The 19,086-nt window shown below is 42.7% G+C and overlaps 2 protein-coding genes across 4 annotated transcripts; both read left to right on the top strand.

Moving 5' to 3' along the window:
* Positions 1–1,015: 1,015 nt before the first annotated feature.
* Positions 1,016–6,575, top strand: dnpep (aspartyl aminopeptidase). Of its 2 annotated transcripts, none has more exons than XM_088290835.1 (15): positions 1,016–1,093; positions 1,306–1,396; positions 2,054–2,142; positions 2,215–2,328; positions 2,406–2,531; positions 3,124–3,248; positions 3,323–3,407; positions 3,529–3,636; positions 3,724–3,801; positions 4,368–4,448; positions 4,694–4,854; positions 4,930–4,969; positions 5,759–5,860; positions 6,021–6,188; positions 6,401–6,575. In XM_088290835.1, the coding sequence occupies exons 1-15, from the start codon at positions 1,088–1,090 to the stop codon at positions 6,449–6,451; spliced, it is 1,425 nt and encodes a 474-aa protein (XP_088146961.1). In that variant the 5' UTR covers positions 1,016–1,087; the 3' UTR covers positions 6,452–6,575. The 2 variants fall into 2 exon arrangements, with proteins under 2 accessions (XP_088146961.1, XP_088146960.1); XM_088290834.1 differs by having other exon boundaries at positions 1,090–1,231.
* Positions 6,576–7,580: 1,005 nt separating this feature from the next.
* ptprnb (protein tyrosine phosphatase receptor type Nb) lies at positions 7,581–18,852 on the top strand. Of its 2 annotated transcripts, none has more exons than XM_088291741.1 (22): positions 7,581–7,671; positions 9,119–9,169; positions 10,781–10,891; positions 10,965–11,061; positions 11,148–11,295; positions 11,561–11,906; positions 12,391–12,534; positions 12,699–12,733; positions 13,604–13,740; positions 13,834–13,898; positions 13,971–14,035; positions 14,155–14,370; positions 14,520–14,795; positions 15,078–15,225; positions 15,306–15,379; positions 15,649–15,726; positions 15,909–16,028; positions 16,242–16,408; positions 16,739–16,792; positions 17,658–17,722; positions 17,792–17,865; positions 18,033–18,852. In XM_088291741.1, exons 1-22 carry the CDS (start codon positions 7,587–7,589, stop codon positions 18,102–18,104), a joined length of 2,628 nt encoding a protein of 875 aa, XP_088147867.1. In that variant the 5' UTR covers positions 7,581–7,586; the 3' UTR covers positions 18,105–18,852. The 2 variants fall into 2 exon arrangements, with proteins under 2 accessions (XP_088147867.1, XP_088147868.1); XM_088291742.1 differs by having other exon boundaries at positions 14,535–14,795.
* Positions 18,853–19,086: the final 234 nt, after the last annotated feature.

Below are 19,086 nucleotides of genomic sequence, written 5' to 3' on the forward strand. Positions count from 1 at the left end.
TAATTTTTTTTAAAGCATTCATTTGTTGAGCATGTTTGATGCCAATGAGAAATTAGGGATTTTTTGGAGTGGAGTTGAGTTGTTATTATAAGTGAATACAAGAACATGATGTTTTAGCACGCTACTTGTGAAGATGCTTGTAAAAATATCCCCGGAACTATGACCTGTTTCGACATGAGTCTTGTTCTTCATGCTTCAGCTTGTCTCGGTGGTGGTGGCTAGATGGTCTTGATGAGGACCCATCTCTGTAAATGCCTCTCAGTCCGACAACTCTCGGCAGACATTGGGCCAGATCAATGTCAAAATCAATGGCACTGCTTCTGACAGAGGAAAAGTCAATTGCGGTTGAGATGTTGATTTGAAATATAGAAAAGAAAAAAAATACGAAAGTGAAACGGAGTGTATTAACAACGACAACAACAGTTTTGATGTTGCCAATAATATGATTCGTGTCAGTCTAAAAACCAACAGCTTCTGTTTTTCCCCCCAAAAATTCCATCAACTAAAAATGAATTAATAAATATTTTCCTCTTGTTATCATTAGCTAATTTAGTATTGATTTTTTTTTTCAAATTAAAAAAATAAATGACCCCAAAGCTTCAATTATGGCAAGCACTGCACGTGAGCATTGACCCCCCCCCTCATTTTTTTTTTTCGCAAGGATCCCCCCCAGCCCCACCCCTAGAAAAAAATTTATTTTGGGCGAAAAAAATATGCAAACAACCGGCTGAGCATAAGAAGCTTAGTGGCTTATAGTCACGTCTAACATTACTGCTTAAAAATGTGGAGAATACGAAGAGAGCTTCATTTATCGCCTCCCCCAATTTTTGTGTGTAAAAAAAAATTTCATCGAGTTTGTAGTGTAACAAAAGTTAGTCCAAACACCCCCCCCCCCGCCCCCCCAAAAAAATCTAACACTTGTGTTTCATTTTCTTCGTTTACGTTACGCCCCCTGACCGCTAGATGTCGCTGTAGGCTTGCGCCTCCTCTCTGCTCCTCTTTTGTCATCAGCCAAAGAATCCTTGCTTCCGCTGTTGACACTTGTCACTGCTTGACCAGTTCTCATACTGGTCTCAAAGTCCAACTAATGCAGGTAAGATCCCTTACGACTCATTTTATTGTGGGATAAGACAGTGGTGCTTTGACAGAGACTGCAGCCTCGACTTTAGGTGAAACAACAAGAAAGCGAACAAGAATTGGTTGTTGTGACGTTGCAGGTTTGCTAGCTAAGGTTAGCAAACAATTGCTGAGCTGTTAACCATCCTTCATGTTTAACATATTTTGTTGCTCATTTTTCTCTCACAGTCCGTAATCATGAAGAGCTCAAAGGAAGCCGTGCAGTCAGCAGCAAAAGAGTTTCTACAGTTTGTCAACAGAGGCGTGTCTCCATATCATGGTAAAGTCTGATGAACTGTCTTTCAATTGCATTCACAATAGTTCTGGTTATTACCGTCATATTGCTGTCCAAATTGAGATTCATCCTTACGTATTGTATGTCCTCTAAAACAGCGTTCCCTACTTTTACTACCTAAATGTCACAAAAGTCAATCCGCAGTTTTTGAAAAATGCATGATGAGTTCTGCAGAAATTGAGTTTTGTGCGCATGTGTGTGTTGTCCTATTTGTGTTTAAAACAAAACAAAAATTGTTTAAAAAAACCTTAGGGTTCCTCCAAGAGGACGCATCAAAAATGATCGTGGAGTTTCAAATGGGTTCACTTGCCCTACAAACTGAAATTAAATAGCGCACATAGAACATGTGGTCGGCTGAATTAGTAATGTATTTGTCTTTTTATTGATTTTGTTGTTAAATTATAGAGGGCTTTGAAGTGCTCATAACTAACTTGAATCTTTTGTGGATGACCGCTATCAAATGACTTGCGCGCAGGTCAAACTACATCTTTTTTTGATTATTGGTTGAGTTAAGATTAGAGTGATCATCTCTCACCTTTGCACTTTGGCTACCAGCGGCGATAACATGCTCACACTCCGAACTGACAGCTCAGTGTTTACGAAAGATACACAAACACAATCAAGCAAGTGTGTCATCTCCAGTGGTGGAAGAATGCCGGAAGCGTCTGCTGGAGGCGGGATTTGTCGAACTGAAGGAGGTGGACAAGTGGGACATCCAGCCGTCCAACAAAGTAAGTTGTACTGAGCATGTGCTGTTGTGGTCGTAGTTGTCTCTAAAAGTGAACATTCTGTGTATTTTGCAGTACTTTGTGACACGGAACTTCTCCAGCGTCATAGCCTTTGCTGTCGGGGGGCGTTACTCGCCTGGAAATGGCTTCTCCATGATTGGAGCCCACACGGACAGCCCCTGTCTCCGAGTGAGAAGTTGACACATGTGGGATGTTTAAGGCCAACTCTAGTGATGCCAACATATATATTTTTTTAATTTTTTTAGGTGAAGCCCAAGTCCAAGAGGACAAAGCAAGGCTGCCTTCAGGTGGGCGTGGAGTGCTACGGCGGAGGCATCTGGAACACCTGGTTTGACCGTGACCTGACCATTGCGGGCCGAGTTATGGTTAAGGTAATGATAATAGAATCTAAGGCTTGCAAAAAGCTGGGACTTTTAAAATAAATTTCCAGAATGTTTCTGGCAGATTATGACGTTGAGCCTGAGAATTTTGGAAATATTCCAAACCGGAAACTTTCCATGAGAAGTGAGGATAAAAGCTATCAAGCACAAGTATAAACATTTTGGAGGTCATAAGCAGACAAACATGAAAAAATAGATACTAGATGCGAGGACATAATAGTTTTTCACTGTCAAAAAAAATAAAATAAAACAGCCACAGCTGAAACAAAACGCTGTTCATAAAAGTTGAACATAAAACAAATAAAACACAAATCAATAAAACACTAAAACAAGGACAGAGTCTAATGCTGAATATATTAATTGCTCCCTCTTTTTTTATTATCCTACTGCAGCGCTGCATCTAAAGCTCCTTTGTAACCCCACAAAACAAAAACCAAAAAGAGGACGGACTGCTTGTAACTAGAAGATGTCATATCCTGTTAACTCTCATGAAAAGCCTCAGCTTTGAAAATCCCAGAATTTTGCAAACCTTGTAAATTCTCACATCCGAGACGTTGCTCCATGCACGTGTGTCGTCATGCAGGGAGATGGCAGACTCGTCCACCGGCTGGTGCACGTGCCACGGCCTCTGCTCAGGATCCCTCACCTGGCCATTCACCTGCAGAGAGACATCAACGACTCCTTCGGCCCCAACAAGGAGAACCACCTGTCAGTAACTTGGGATTTTTTTTTTTTGTTTGAGTTTTAAGTTTTGCCGACACACAATCTTTTTCTCCTCTCAGTGTGCCCATTCTGGCCACCGCCATCCAGGAAGAGCTGGAGACCGGCAGTGCCTCATCCGGGGACGCCATCAGCGCTGCCAGCACGGTGAAAATGGCGCTAAAATGTCATATTGAGCACACTTATTCCGTGCTGAGGACATCAGAAGCTAATAACTGTATCATGTTGGACATGATTGTGTGTGATTTTTTTTTTTTTTCCCCTTCAGGCCGACAAGCATCACCCAGCACTGGTGAAGGTTTTGTGTTCAGAGCTGCAAGTTGAGCCGGAAGCGCTGCTCGACTTTGAGCTTTGCCTCGCTGACACTCAGCCCGGGGTGAGCCTGTCTTTCGGCCAACTCCACAGTAATTGGCTGTAAACTTGTGAGGTATTATGTAACACTTCAATTGTCCTCTGTGTGCAGGCGTTGGGAGGCGTGTACGAAGAGTTCATTTACTCTCCTCGCCTGGACAACCTCCACAGCTGCTACTGCGCCCTCCAGGTCTGATTCGCTCACGACTAATTACCGCCAGTCTCTGGATCAGGGATAGGCAAGAGGTGGCCTGTGGGATGACCCCACTCTGAGTGGGCCCTTTATTAATTAAAAAAAATTATATATATATAGCCTGATCATTATCCTGATGAAATGAATCAGGTGTGTTGGAGGAGGGAGATATCAAAAGGCCTCGCCACACCAATCCGATGACAGCTCTGATTTTACGGCGTTGCGCGCAACACCCAAAAAACGTCATGTACCGACTTTCCGGCGTCGGTTTAGTGTGTTGAGGCCTTAAAACATGCGGGAAAGCAACCCCTAGAGAACTGGAGTTGCACCTACCACTTGTTGTAAACAAAGACAGTGCAGCTCAGACTTTGGCTAGTGGACATCATGGCTACTAATTTGCATTATGGATAATAAACTCATTTAACGTGGTTTAAAAATGTAACATACTGCAAATGTATTTTCAGAGTTTATTTTTAACCCCCCCCCCCAAAAAAAATCCTTTATTATTATTAATGTCTGTCAAGTGGATGGAGGCATCATAATTTGTTTGTAACTTGTGTCAGGGGCTGATCGAGTCCTGCTTAGGAGATTCGCTGAGCCAAGAGCCCAACATCCGCATGGTGACGCTCTTCGACAACGAAGAGGTAAGTGATGCTCTGACTCATCTTCTTCCACCCTGGACTCTTCTTGTCATTATCATATTTAGATGTTCCCAGATTGACTTAGTCATCCCATCACTCTGCGCTTGCATTCACTTGAATGAAACTTATAGAAGTCAGCAAGATGCTCAAATGCATTTCCTTCCACTCTAATAAGAGCAAACCTTCAATTCAAAATGCCACAATTGCGTGACTCTCAATGGATAATAATTATTCTGCGTGTTGCGTAGGTGGGCTCAGGGAGCGCTCAGGGGGCGCAGTCCAACCTCACGGAGCTCATCCTCAGCCGCCTCGCCGCCTCCTCGTCCAACCCCACCGCCTTCCAGCAGGCGGTGCCACTCTCCTTCATGATTAGCGCTGACATGGCGCATGCTGTGCACCCAAACTACCAGTCAGTATCACAAAAGCCGGAACTAATACGCTGATTAAAAACGGGTTGAATGAATTGAACGTCTTATCTTCTCAGGGAGAAGCATGAGGAAAACCATCGGCCTGCTTTTCACAAGGTGAGGCGTCGCGAGCCAAATTGTATTTATGATTCAAATGTATCGATTAGAATTACAGTTGTACCTTGATTTTGACATGAATTGAAAATTATTGGAAATGCCATTAATTAATTAATTTATTTTTTAGCATTGTCCCCAAAAAGCATCACAATTTTTTTTGTTGTTATTAATACAGAAAAATAACACTGGATTGTAAAATATGAATATTAAAATGCTTGTTAAGTTTTGTTTCCACCTGTTCTCATTATCCCTGTTCCTTATTTAAGCCAATGAGCTCCCTCCAACCACTGTTTCTCGTTGTCTGGTCGCGTTTTGTGTATTTATATTTATGATGAAGCTTTTTGGACACATTTACTCAATTCGTTGTCATACATGGAACACATTTTTTTTTTTACTTCATGAATACATGCATTTGTCACAGGAAACTGCCCAAGTTCCCGCAGGACAACTGACACAAAGTTTTGGCAGATTTTCCTTGTCTCTTTATTAATCGCCCAGACACGCGAAGCACTTCTCAAGAAAGCCAGGCTTCATACGTCATTGATGACATCATTTCCCTATCATGAATTACGCTTCGGAACGCGCTTCAGAAATTCCGTCCCGGATTGCTCAGTGTTTCTTTCCGCCCTTGTCGATTCATTGTTCGCCACTTATAAGTCAAGGCCCCCCTTCAACATAAGGTAACCTTTTATTTGTCCCACAATGGAGACATTTACAATGAATAATTTTCAAGGCAATTGACCTGCTTTCTGTTTTTTTACACCTGTCGTTGTGCTTTTGCTGTTTCAGGGTCCAGTGGTCAAATTCAACAGCAACCAGCGCTACGCCACCACCGCCGTGACTGCCGCTATTGTACGAGAGGTCGCCAGCCAGGCCGGCGTTCCTCTTCAGGTACCATCGGTGTTGTAACAAAATTGTAGCAGCTCTGAATCTCCATAAAAAGACAGTAAAGAGATGTGCTACACATGCGGTCCTTCATTATTCATCTGTACTATACACTGCCCACCCAAATTTCAGTGATCGGTGTGAACTCCGGCCCCTCCTCTTGCAGGATGTGCTTGTCCGTAACGACAGCACGTGCGGCTCCACCATTGGTCCCATCTTGGCCGCTCAGCTCGGTGTGCCCGTGGTGGATATTGGCGCTCCCCAGCTCGCCATGCACTCAATCCGGGAGATGTGCTGTACCTCCAGCATATTGCAAACCATCACCCTCTTCAAGGTAAACCCCCATTTTGTGAAACACAGCAAACCACTGAGCATCAGAATACCAGTTAACATTATGCTTTAGAAAATACTAATTTTCTTGTTTAGAAATTATTGTAGAATACTTTTGTTCTGGCTTGTCACATTTTTTTTTCAGTTTTTTATTTCACTGCTACACCAAGAAATGACTGTGACGATGCCCGCTGATCTGTATCCGTCTTTTTACAGGCTTTCTTTGAGTTGTTTCCCCGTGTGAGGAGCACGGTGATGGTCGATTAGAACTCAACATGAAGTGGAGTTAATTCAGAACAAACTTGTTGATACTTAAGAGTCATCTCTTCCTGCACACGTGTAATTAGACTTGCAATAAAGGGCATTGAAAGACTGAATTGTTTTACCTAAACCCTTGTTTAGAAGCTGTTTCTATCTTTTTGGACACCATCTTTGACCACACTTGAGAATTTGGTTTAACTATAGCGAAATGCACAATGGTTCTATTGAAATAAACAAAAGTTAAACTAATATTTCAACACTACTGAGGCTCGTGTGGTTGCACTGCTTCGTCTCAGCTGCGAGGTTTGATTTAGAATGTGCGTGGAATCTTGGGTAGGGTATTTTTTTGTGGGGTACACCATGGACTGGTCTCCAGTAAATCATGGGGTGCATGTAGACTAGCATGCACACTCAAATTCACACCGATGAAGATGTGCCTAATAAATGCACTAAAATCACATTTTAAATAATCTGCCGTTAGGTGCAAGTTATAGTTAACAAATTTATGAAATAACTAAGTTGAAAAAAAATTTTTGGAAATGTAATTAAAAAGCAACAAATGTCATCTTACACTTGGTATAATTCCAGAGAAAATCATAATGATTAAGTGCAAAAGAAAATGTATATTCTTACTATTATAAAATAATTGTACATTCAAATGTGACGTCTTCTTGAAGTTGACCGTCGAATGAAAAAACATAACATTCACCATCATGGTTTCAAAGATAGCATCAGTGGTGATAATCGTGATAAAACTTTTTTTTTTTTACAACGTAATGCAAAAATGGCAGATTTTTCAGGATTCCGTTTTAGTCTGAAATGAAAACACAAAATGGATTTTTAATAATTACTTGTAAATGTTTACTTTTTAATAACTAATAAGCATTGTTAAAGCTACGTTAGCTCGTTAGCACCACCAATCAGGAAAGACACGACGACCAATATATGTGTTTTGGAGCGCCCCCTTTCGGTGATACCCCGCATAAGTCGCTCCCCCTTACCTCCATCCCAGCAGCAGAAGAGAACAGGAGAGCTGACGAGCTGCAGCCTGTAGCCTCTTCTCGACAATGGACAGCTGTTAGACGGCAACAGCGGCAGCGGCTGACTCCCCTTCCTCGCCCGGGTGCATCTCGGCCGGACCATGAAGTGTTATCGGCCGTGGGTGGCCGTGTGCCTCCTCGTCCTCCTCAACGCCTGCTGTCGCTTCAGCTCGGCCGCCCGACACGGTAAAAGGAGCTCGGAGCTCCTTCGCGCACTCCTTAAAACCACGTAACTGGCTCATTCAACAGCAATATTTACTCCCAACGTCATATGATGCACTTACTGAAGTGAACATCTTTTCTTTTAGCCTTGTTGCTAATGTAAATTATCATTTTTTTTCTATGATCAGCTGTAAAGTGTCCACTGTCCATCTGATGCAAATGGTAGCTTGTCTGTCTGGCTGGATGATTTTGTTATGCACCGTGAAGCAGCACGCAGGCAGACATGATAGGCAAGTTAAAATGCAGTTTTTGAAGATCTGAACTAGGATGAAAGAGAACATAATACTGTCTGTTCTCTAGTACAGTGAGTGGTTTTCAAACTTATTTACTTTTTTTTCTCTCTTTTTTACATGGCCAATATTAGAATACAGTTGCATTGCAGGCCGTAGTTTTCATCAAAAACCAAAACAGGGATTTTATTCCCAAAATGTAATATTGTAATCCGCTGAGTCTGAGACGTATCGGATGATTGGTATTAGACTCACAATTATGAGGATGGGGGCTCTGACATTCCTGTGTAAGGTTTGCATGGTCTCCCCGTGCTTGAGTGGCTTTCTCTGAGTGCTTTGGCTTCTTCCCATAAGCACGTCAGTTAATTGTGGACTCCAGTCCAGTGTGTACACCGCCTCTCGCCTGAAGTGAGCAGGCATAGGCCCTAGCACACCTGCGGCCCTAAAATGAGAAAGCAAGAAGAAAACAATTTGCGCCCCACGCACTTTCTGCCGTAATTATAAATGAGAGCATTTTCGTTGCAAAACAAACCTACACCGTTGAGTTAATACTCGCTAGGGAGAGCGCCACTGCCAACTACTGGAGTGGAGGTGCAATTACACTTTATTGTAGTACGGCGGTGAAAAAAAGCATGTTCCCCAGGGTCAAACGCACCTCCCTCAGCATCGCATCATGGAGGGCCCGCCCCACTATTTGAGAAGCACTGTCATGGAGGAACAATCATACTCACCCATGTCTTTGGGACACTTACGCTTCTCTTACGATGGTGCAGTGACAGTGATCCAAAGCAGACGCGCTCCCCGTTCGTTTATCATCTATGTTGCCATATCGCGGCGATTGTTGCAGCTCATGTCGTTATGTCAGTGTGATCAACTCATGGAAGGGAAATGCTATTTTGCCAATTCTCTGGGAAGTCATCGCTCGTTACACGCAGGGTCATAAATGAAGTCAAACAGGTGTGAATAATGAGAAGAGAGCGAGTGGCCTCACATCTGCTGTTGTTTACCTCCTCGCAAGATTCGGGAAAGGTCAAGTGGAACACTTGCAAATGTTTACTAAGGTTCATATCCAGTACAGATAAAATACCCAGCCTCGTTCTGTCTTATTAGATTTTGTATTTATGCACCATGGCATTTTTATTTTGTCTTGACTGAATTCAGAGTCTCTTCCTTATTTGCAGGTTGCTTATTCGAGAAGAAGCTTTGTCCCAGCGATCAGCTGTGCAATGACGGTGAGTTTGTACATCCTCCATCCTGAGTGCTGCTTTAACAACCTGCTGCTTTCTTTCAAGTCGTTTATCGTGTCCAATATCCCTGAAACCATAACGAGCCGACGGCTTTTTTGTTTTTTCAAACATAATGATAATGACATGTCGTTAAAACTCAGAGTGAACCTGTGGTTGTCATGGCCGCATCGTTGAAGCTTTCTGCTCCCACTAGATATGACGAGCATAAATGTAGACCAGGTTTTACAGAAATGATCCTCCGTAAGCAGTCTAAAACCTTGTGTGTCTGCGTTTGGAGCGCGGGAACAAGCGTATGCCTGTAAAACAGATTGTTTTGTCGAAGAGATTCACTCCAGCATACGCAAAGCTGGAGAGCCAAAGAATGAAAGTGGGTGGAAATGCAAGGTCAAGCGCGTCTTTGCCGTCAGCGGCTGTCCGCCAATTGCAGGCTGGGCAAGCGGTTGCTATGGTGACAGTGACATCACCTGCCTGACAACTGTGTGCCTCCCTTGTGTGTGCGCGTTTGTTTTGATCAGAGATAGAGGGTGCTCAGATGCGATGAGTCATCGGTGCACACATACGCGCAGAGCAATCTCACCTCTGCAGTGAATGTTGATGCGACGTAGACGTCAAGTCGTGTGAAAGTCGCAGCGGAACGGCCAGTCACAGTCACGCCCCGAAGGATTTCTTTACTTCTACTATTTATTGTGAATGACTTCCTTACGACTACCTTTTGAGACTTTTTCAGTTTGTGGACAATTTGGGCACATTTTTAAGTGACATCGTTTTCTGTCGTTAGTATAAAATAATTTTCTTCTTTTTTTTTTTTTAACCCTTCAAATTACAGTTTGCTTGCACAATGCACAGGTTGTAAAACAAGCTCAGTAATGCAATTGGCATCTATTCTCAGTACCGATTTTTTTTTTCCTTATGTAGTAGTACATTGAGGTATGAGTGACTTGACCTTTTTGAGATGCTTCATTCGGATGATCTTTTTATTTTTTATTTTATTCCGTTTTTTTGCTTAGTTAAAATAAATAAATCCGATTTATGATTGATGTACGTTGGCTGTAAATTCAACTCTCATCATAATAAGCGGCCGTTTGGCACGTAGCGAGCAATTCTTAAAAAAAAAACAAAAAAAAGAGGCTTCAAGCTCTTTATTGCCACTCCTCAGGTGCAGATTCTTGTCAAACGCAACCAAAAACAAAAAGACCTTCTTATGTATTTAAAACAACCATGTGCTCCCACTCGTCTAAACACGGTGTTCTGTTCTTTATGGAATAAAAATTAAGAAGACTACTTCCCCTGACTATTTCTAGCCATCTAATGTGGCGAACATTTTATGCAACACTGCCACCTGCTGTCGAGTAAAATTAACGTCAAAGTACCTCAGGGCTCACCTTGCGAATGTGAGGCTCACCTCCTTTCTGGGTTTGGTCGTTGAAGAGAAACAATTGCAGGGCCCCATCTAATTACAAGCGGGCAATCGTGTCCCAAAAAATATATCATGCATTTTTCTCCTTCCAAGTAACCCCCCCCTGGAGTTGAACACATTTTTCCCAGGCTTCTCTAAAGGATTCTTCCGAGATATAATCTCCTGTGTTGCCCCAACAGATGGACTTTTTGGACAGTGTTGGGCTCCTCACCATGATCCGGTCCAGTATCTGGTGTCTGTACCCGCTCTGCATAAGCTACAGGAGGTTCTTAAAGACCTGATGGCACAAGGTGAGTCTCAACAACAACTTTGATTTGCAGAAAATGCCAAAAATCTCCCTTAAAACCTGCGCTGGCCGAGCAGGCATGACCTGGAGGGATGAGGTCACCCAGGCAACGATCGGGCGAGAGTTGAGTCACATTCCCTCAATTAGCTCCTCTCAGCTTCACCAGCGCAAACAGTAAGAAGTGTCACGCCAACGCAACCTAGCGACGGAGAAGCTAAAGGAGACTTTTGAAATCTAAGTCTTCGCTGTCGTGTTTCTAGGCTGCTCAGTCAGCGGAGGATTCCGCGACGTGAGGAGGCAGGTGACCCCCGAATGATACAACAGTACGTAGACTACATGGCACTCGAGCCGTCTTCATCCTCCATACGCGGACAGATGCCCCTGCTGGAGCCGTACATTTACCACCAGGTAGGGAAATCGAAGTGACCGTGTGATGTGATGTTACAATGACCGTAATGACAAGTTGTTACTCTAAAACTAAAACTTATGCCATGTTGAAGAAAAGTTTTTGTGTGTTTTTGAACAACTCATTTACTACCATTGACGGCTAAAGACGTTAAAGATCCAGGGAGAGGGAGAGGGAGAGGGATTTTTTTTCTGTCCTGTCAAAACACTTTGTCAACACTGTTTTTTAATGTGCTACATAAATAAACTTGATTATTATAATTTTCAGGATGAGGCTGAACGATCCCTCAACTCCCTGGAAGATAATCCAACCCCTCCGTTCCTCCGCTACTCACCTCCCCGCTCCAGATCGAGAGGAAAGGCTCTGGATAGAGACAAGCAACTTCTCCAGAACTTATTGTCCTATTACTTCACCTCGCCTGCCTCCTCCGTTGTCCCGGCTGCTTCCCGTCACAGGGGGGCACATGCCGAATCTTTAGCATTAGCCTCCTCCTTCCCGGAGCTTGAATACCCGCGGGACCATGACCAAGACTACGTTTCCCAAATTGAGCGTCTTAACCAGCAGCCACAGAGCAATGTGTTGCCCAAGTACGACGCTCTGGCAGGATTAGACGGTGAGAAAAGTCCATTTGGTTGGACGGTCCTTTTGTCCAAATAATGCAAAGCGGCTCCAGTAGACAAGTACAGACTCCAAAATAATCTTAAATACGAAATTAAATAGTAAAAAAATATTTTTATTTTTATCATTTATTTACAATGGCAGTTTTGGTAACCCATCGAAAATTACATGTCTGCAGACAAGATACTTTGCCGTCTTTTATTATATTATTATACAATAAAGGAGTAAGCCTTAAAATGTCAAGCGCTCTTTTTCCACCGTTTTTTTCATCCCATCATTCGCAGAGGTTTAACAAAATGAGCCAATTTTGACAAATTACGGACTTGAAAGTAAAACGGCATTAGAAAATGAATATTTAACTAGAATTTTTCAGATCCCTGAAAAATGTACGTCGCACCTCTGGAGTTAGAATTGTACATCCTAGAATAGTATAAAGTTCTAAGAGCGATATTTGATGTAACGTTTGACCTGTTTTACAGCACGCTCCGTGCAGCGTCTGACTCAGTTGCTGGACCACTACGGCCTGGATGTCCAAGATTTGTCCCCTGAGCAGAGAGACAAACTGCCGGCTTTGCTCAAGCAGCTGCAGTTGGAGAGCTCCTTCAGCCGCAAAGCAACGAAAGGTCTCAGCATCCCGCTTCTCACATTTCAATGCAATGTCCGCGAGGGGACTCAATCGATGGTCATAATGATGCACTTTCGCATTTGCTAAGTGTTAACTTTCAGATTGAACGCACATACAGTGAAAAGAAATGATGGCTAATCTTGCGATTTGTGCGCCTTACAGAAAACTATGGAAAAAATGTCAGCTCAGGAAAGAAGGTGAGGCTGATGCATATTATTAACACAATAGTACACATGCACAGTGTACTTTTTTCTTGCCATCTTTCACATTGTTGTATTTTATTAGTTTGTCCACATACAGACAAGGTCTAATTCTACTGTTTTTTTTTGTTTTTTTTTTAATAATTATATTTTCTTTTTTTTCTGACTGCATGAAGTTTTCAAATTAAAAAAAAAAACATTATTTTTTTTTACTGTTTAAATTCCGTTTTTTGGCAAAATCCAGAAATTGCGCAACAGCCTTAAACATTTAATTTTTCTAAAAGTGCTACAAAAATAGGTGAGCTTCCAATTCTTAGATTAAAATGGAATTTCTCACTTTTTAAAATGAAAATTGGATCATTCGTCCGACTTGATAGCTCGCATGTGCACTTGGGCGTAGCACTGGCTTGGCCGCTTCAGAGTGCCTTGTTGTTGGCTGTAAGTGCATGCGTGTCACGGTGAGAAAGGCATAAGCACTCGGAGCGGGGATTTATTTTATTTTATTTTTTAAAACTCCGGTTTAACAGCTAGCATGCAGAATTGCGCTTTGGACCGGCTTGGCTACTTTAGATAGCCTCGTCGTTGTCGACCAGGTGGTGTCACTGAAAGCTTTAAAATGATATACACCTCAGACGTGTCGTTATGTGTAGGAATAAGAAAGACGCTTGCCAAAGTTACAACATCTGATAATGGAGGCAATAGTTTGGTTTTCATTATTTTAAAGCCTCATTTTGAAAATACTAGCCATTTTTTTAAAAGTATTATTCAATCAAATTTGGCAACTTTAAAACTTTAATGAAACAAATGTTTCCATGTTGCATATTTAATTATAATTTAAAAGTGACGGCAAAATAATTTATCCATCAGATCAGAGAGGGCTTCATGGAGCACAAAATGGCCGCCCCGGATGGTCTGCCAATCATGAAGTCCTCCAAACCAGCGGAAGTCCACAAGGATACTGATTTCACAGCGGTGGGCAAACTGGGAAAGAACAAACCTGAAGAGTATGAATACATTATCATCAGCCAAATGTTTTCTAAACACAAACACTTGAGAATGATTTTCCGAACAAATTCTTTGCTGTGTCCTGATGCTAGTGTTTTAGGTCCAGTGATGACCTACGAAACCAATCCAAACACAAAGAACCCGTCGGAGAAAGAAGGTTAATATTGCATCACTTTTGGATGTTTGCTATATTTATAACAACTAAGTCACAGTTGTTGTTTGTGGTCAGTTGCAGGTAAGAACATCCTGGAACCTGAGACAAGCCGAAAGGTTCTGCAGAACAGTGACAACCAGGTGACATAGAATCTTACATAATAGTCCAGGTTGCACCATGCGACTCTCGCTTGAAGTCATCTGAGCATTATAGAATGCTCTTTTTTTTTTTTTTAATTGTTCTCTCTTCTCTTCCCTAGCAAGTGAAAACTGATGGCAAAGTGTTGCCCCAGGCTATCCGAGTCCAGCCTGGCTCCCGCTGGGTTTCCTCTACCCTGGTGGCTTTGGCGTGCATCGGTGGCATCCTGGTGGCGGCCCTAAGCGTCACCTGCCTGCGCCGCCACGCCCAACGACTGGCAGCCAAGAAGCTGGGCCTCGGGCCTGAGGGTGGAAGTTTCAGCCACCAGGAGTACCAGGTGAGGAAGACTCTGAGTGTAAGTCTTTTTCGAACATTAGTGGCACAATATGAATTGCTGTGATTTCAAAATAGTTAATGAGTATGACCTCGGCTGACTAAAAGGAAAACCACGTGAACAACATAAGACATGCATAACTGGCTCACCAGGACCTGTGTCGCCAGCATATGGCCTCCAAAGGTGCCTTCGGACGCCTGGAAGCCGCCGCCTTGGGTGCCGTGGGGGGGCCGGGTGGAGGCGGAGCAGCTGGTGCCGGGAGAGGGGCGGCGGGAGCAGTCGGGGGCGCCGACTCAAGAGTGAGCAGCGTGTCGTCCCAGTTCAGCGACGGCGCCCAGCCCAGTCCCAGCTCGCACAGCAGCACGCCGTCTTGGTGCGAGGAGCCCGCACAGGCCAACATGGACATCTCCACCGGCCACATGATTCTGGTACGCGTTAAAATGGCGCCTCCCTGTGGCAAGTTGCTGATGACACGTGGTCACTGCAGATGGGGAGGACTGTTTAAAAGTCAATTCTAATTGAAACAGAACATTTATTGATCCATTCATGGATCCAACACCTGTTTAGGAGTTGTGCAAAAAGTACCGACACATTGAAAAGTTTGTTTCGAGAAGGTCAACGGAAGTTCTCCCGTAAGGGTGATAGAGCATTTTAAATTCCTGAAATGTAACCCCGATCCCAAGAATTGTTGTGATGTCCTTTTTCAAAAGGCATACATGGAGGACCACCTGAGGAACAAAGACCGTCTATTGAAGGAGTGGGAGGCTTTGTGTTCCTACCAGGCGGAGCCCAGCAGCGTTTCTGTGGCTCAGAGTGAGCCCAACACCAAAAAGAACCGCTTTCACCACTCGCTGCCGTGTGAGTCCTCGCAACAGCTTTCAGTTGTCACGCCGCTACATGCAACGTATCATAAATGCTTCATATGCTGGTTCTTCTAGACGATCATACCAGGGTGAAGCTTAAACCAGAGATCAACCCTTCTCGGTCCGACTACATCAACGCCAGCACCATAGTGAGCAGCTACTTTGCAAAATTTTTGCGGCGGTTTTTGAAGTTCAGCTGCTTGCTTGAGAAGAGCAAGTTGTGCAGAAAGTATGGAAATGTTGAACAATCGGACATGTGCATTTAAACATTTGCAGACGGTTAGCTCTAAAGTTTATATACATCCTGGAAATTCTCCCGAAAGCCAAATAAACTTTTCGTGAGTGGTGAATATCATCCTTGTAGCTGTTCTCCATGGAAACTTGTCTGTCATCTCATCCTCTCCCTTCCTGTCTTTAGATTGAACATGACCCTCGGATGCCGGCCTACATCGCCACCCAGGGCCCCTTGTCCCATACCATCTCGGACTTCTGGCAGGTCAGTGATGGCTGAAAATATGGTTGAATTTTGCGCCAAGCTAAAATCGAACAAGCCAATTTTGGCAAATAAATAGAAAAGACTGTTTTCAACTGTAGGGTTTTAAAAAAAATAAATACATATATCTAAAAAAGTCAACAGCACAGTAGCAAAGTGTGTGCATGTGACACGTTGGTGTGCAGATGGTGTGGGAGACCGGCTGCTCGGTGATCGTCATGATGACTGCTCTGGTGGAGGAGGGAGAGAAACAATGTGACCGCTACTGGCCAGATGAAGGCTCCTCGCTCTACCATATCTACGAGGTGTGCTCTGCGCGTACATCCTCAATGTCACGCACCATATATGCCGCGATTCACCATATATGCCGCGATTATTACATCATTGTCTCTGTCTCCATCAGTAGAAGTAAAGATACTAAAAAAAAAAAAAAAAAAAAGTCTGACTCACTGAGTAAAAGTAGATACTACAGAGACCCAAAACATATTCTTAAATTCTTAATTTCTACTTGGTTACAGGTGAACCTGGTGTCCGAGCACATCTGGTGCAACGACTTCCTGGTGCGAAGCTTCTACCTGAAGAATGTTCAGACGCAGGAGACCCGAACCCTGACTCAATTCCACTTCCTCAGCTGGCCTGCTCACGGAATCCCCACCACCACACGCCCCCTACTGGACTTCCGCAGGTACAACCCCAGATAGACACAAAAAAATGACATTAAGCCAGCAAGGAAAAGATGACTACCTACTAAAAAAAAACGACAATGTGATGAAGAAAACATACATTTGCCCCATATTCCATCCTTCATGCCAGTAGTTTATTGTTGAACATTTCTGTCCGTGTCATTCTTGTGATTTGCAGCTAGTAGTCCGAGTCCAGTTGCATAGTCACAAAAATGATCATGGACTGATGTGGCTGCAGCAAGAGGCCCGTCACTCAAAAATGGAAACCTTGGGAGAATTTGACCTTGCATATTTTCACATTGCACAACATTTTCCTTCTTGTCTCTCACCAGGAAGGTGAATAAATGCTACAGAGGACGCTCGTGCCCTATCATCATCCACTGCAGGTTTGATATGATGTTCATTCCAAACTACATAGTAATGGAAAAGTAACCAGTTACTATTCGAACATACTTATATGTGTCAAGCTCTCCCTCCCAGTGCTAATCTAATCTAAGACACCGACTGTATTTTACATCCGAAAAATCTCCCAACACAGCACCAACAAAACTCACAAATTGACTTATTCATTGTGAAATATGCAGGTTACTTGTACCCAATGTCACTTAGGAATGAGAATTTAATTGTTCTACATTAATATAGTTTGTGTAAGTGTTCATCAAAAATAAAACTGTGCTTTTACTTCTACACAGTATATTTCATATTAATTGTGATTAAATATAGGAAATGTTTTTTTAAAAAATTACTTATATCCCTCCATCCATTCATTATCTGAACCGCTTATCCTCACGAAGGGTCGCTGACATGCTAATATAATATTTAAAATTTAAATGTTTTGGAGTCAAATAAAAATTGACCTAAATAAAAGTTTTTAAAAGAGTGTGTAAACTACAAATGCAAACGTCGTGTACCTAAAGGATTGGTTTGGTACAACTGAACTGCACTTGAGCAGTGATTCTTTCACATACCACTAGACTAGAGGGTGCATGTGTACCAAACTTTTGTGGCGGCGTCAACTGATTTTTCTTGTGAAATTTAAAACTTCTGGTTCCGTCGACTTGCCCTCTGCATTCAGGATTTTAGTGGAGCTTGGACAGACTCATCATTTTGAACAAACTAAATAAGTTCTGCATTCCAAAATAGGAGTTACTTTTCATTCACATTGAGGATGTGCATGTGCATCAAGGTGACGGTGAAAGACAATAAATGTAGTGAAATGATGTTTTTCATGTTTTGTCATTGTCTCCATAGTAACGGAACAGGTCGGACTGGTACATACATCCTGATCGACATGGTTCTAAATCGTATGGCTAAAGGTGAGTTTTGAATTTTAAAAGGCTTGTCCTCATCTAAAGTCTTTTTTTTTTTCTGGTGCTCTTCTGCAGGTGTGAAGGAAATCGATATCGCTGCGACGCTGGAGCACATTCGTGACCAAAGGCCTGGGATGGTCCGCACCAAGGTGAACATTTGCCCGCAAGAAACATTTTGCAAATAGTGTGTGCGTAAATAGAGGACAGAATATGAAGATGCTGCCCGTTGTTGTGTTGCTGTAATATTTTTACAATTAGCGCAAAGTAGCTGAAATAATTCAAAGTGATCAGCAAGCTCTGATTTCTTTGTTTTTAGGACCAGTTTGAATTTGCCCTGACTGCTGTGGCTGAGGAGGTGAACGCCATCCTTAAAGCTCTGCCTCAGTAAAGCGGAAGCCAAACCTCCGTCTGACGACCTCTAAGCTCCTTTTCTCTTTTGATTGCCTTTTGCCTTGAAAGTTAACAGTGATGTCACACCATGAAAAATAAAGCAGTTTAGGAAGGATTTGTACAGGCGCACAGCCATAACTCCCGTTAGCATTAAAACGCGTGGCACATTTGCCACATATTATAACAAATCTGCATGAGTAAGCTTGCCATGTCCCTTTCCTGCTAATTACTCAGAACTTTTTTCCCCCTCAACCTTTTGGAAATATGTAATTATGCCATAAGTTAAAATTCAGGTTTCATCTGTACCTGCACAAATCCAGCCTGAAGATGCCGTGATGGCTTTCTTGTGGGAGCCTCAAGCAGATTCATTTCAGCTTGTGCTCATGTGGTGGTCTGTTGTGAATTGTGCTCTTTCATACATCATGTTTATGTCTCAGGAAGTTTGTGTTGGAGTCAGAGAAGCTTGGGGAAAATGCATCCCAGTTGTTGGATTTATTGCTACGGTAAAGTATAAGATACGATAGTTGATAATGGTCTGTGATTGTTGATATCCTGCTGGAAGTAAACTTCCCACCCATGACACCTGCAGAAAACTTGTCATTTTCTGTGTGCCATTGAACTGGTTGTATTGTCGTAAACCTCACGCAATTTAGAAAATGAAAAAAAAAAGAAAGATGCTATTCAATGAGAAAATATTTTATAACTGTGAAATTATAAATAAATATTTTCGTGTTTAAGTGCTGCAATCAGTTTGCTTGTCTTTGTCTGTGCTTTAGAAATGCAAAAAGACATTGTGCATGCACAATTCTTTGCCAGTGGTGAGTTTGCCAGTGATAACTTTGCAGCGGTCCAACTTATTAAATATCACGTTTACGCGATATTGTGTTGGTCGAGCTCAAACGCCTGAAAAGAATAATTCTGTTGACCCAATTTTTTCTTCTATTTAGTTTATTTTCATCATAATTTAGCAAAACAGTGTG

This window comes from Idiotropiscis lumnitzeri, chromosome 3 (genome assembly GCF_059441095.1).
Source record: "Idiotropiscis lumnitzeri isolate Australia: NSW breed Sydney's pygmy pipehorse chromosome 3, RoL_Ilum_1.0, whole genome shotgun sequence".
In the NCBI taxonomy this organism is placed as follows: Eukaryota; Metazoa; Chordata; class Actinopteri; order Syngnathiformes; family Syngnathidae; genus Idiotropiscis; species Idiotropiscis lumnitzeri.